Raw genomic sequence first — 894 nt, 5'->3', positions numbered from 1 at the left:
AAATAACTGCAACATATTCTATTTAAAATATTTTCAATCCTAATTGCAACCACGTATCCAAAATCAAGAAGTAACATTTTCATGCATACACAAGTTAAAAACTGTGACCAGAGGTAAAGACAGACATTATATTGATTTGCTTTATCACATATATATTATTACTCCAATGTATACTATATCATATATCAATGCAAAAGTAAGAAAGTGTGAATAACATGATTTTACAAGATTTGTGAAAGAAAATTCATTCCATAAAATTGTACTAAAAAGTGTATCAATAAATTACTGCCATGCCACAAATTACCATGAACTCTAAAAAAAATTTATATATCTGAAATATGTATGCATTACCTGTACACTCCCTCCAAACCACATACATTATGTTCTAACAATTCTCTTAACTACTGTGAATTTCCCATGCCAAGAGTTCAATGAGATGTTCACATTGACTAATAATAAATCCTAATTTCTGATTGGCTGGCTGTTTTCTGTGAAGGGGATCATCAGCCAAAGGAGTATATGGAATCTGGTAGCTAGCTACTTATGCCTCAGTTCATAACAAACCCGCCAAAACTACCAAATTTGTACAGAGGACAACCAAGCCAAAAAAAATGTGGCCTTTTGCCAGGCCCTAATGATGGCTTTCCAGAGTAAGGATTTTAACTTCCATGGCCATACAAACAAAACCACATTTGGTACCCCCTTTCATACCTGTATGCGATTTGTTACTGTGGGAGATATGCGGCACAGGGCAGTCACATTCACTGGGCGAGACGGTCGCTTCGGTTCAACTCCTGGCTTGTTTGTGGGGATTGGAGTCTGCAAAAGGAAAGGTTACAACAATCACCATCAGTGCAATACTGTCAAGCATGTTAGAATACTTTTCTTCTGGAG

General features: G+C 36.1%; 1 protein-coding gene across 1 annotated transcript in view; it reads right to left on the bottom strand.

Annotated features, from left to right (window-relative positions):
- LOC119594754 (E3 SUMO-protein ligase PIAS2-like) overlaps positions 1-894 on the bottom strand; it is a gene marked incomplete in the record, with an annotated part of 27,168 nt that overhangs the window by 18,848 nt on the left and 7,426 nt on the right. Inside the window, 1 exon segment of the mRNA XM_037943846.1 lies at positions 712-819. Within this exon segment, the coding sequence (XP_037799774.1) occupies positions 712-819 (108 nt within the window).

The sequence above is a fragment of the Penaeus monodon genome, chromosome 34 (assembly GCF_015228065.2).
Source record: "Penaeus monodon isolate SGIC_2016 chromosome 34, NSTDA_Pmon_1, whole genome shotgun sequence".
Lineage (NCBI taxonomy): Eukaryota > Metazoa > Arthropoda > Malacostraca > Decapoda > Penaeidae > Penaeus > Penaeus monodon.
Note: the sequence above shows the minus strand (reverse complement) of the source record. Positions and strands in the feature narration are given on the sequence as shown.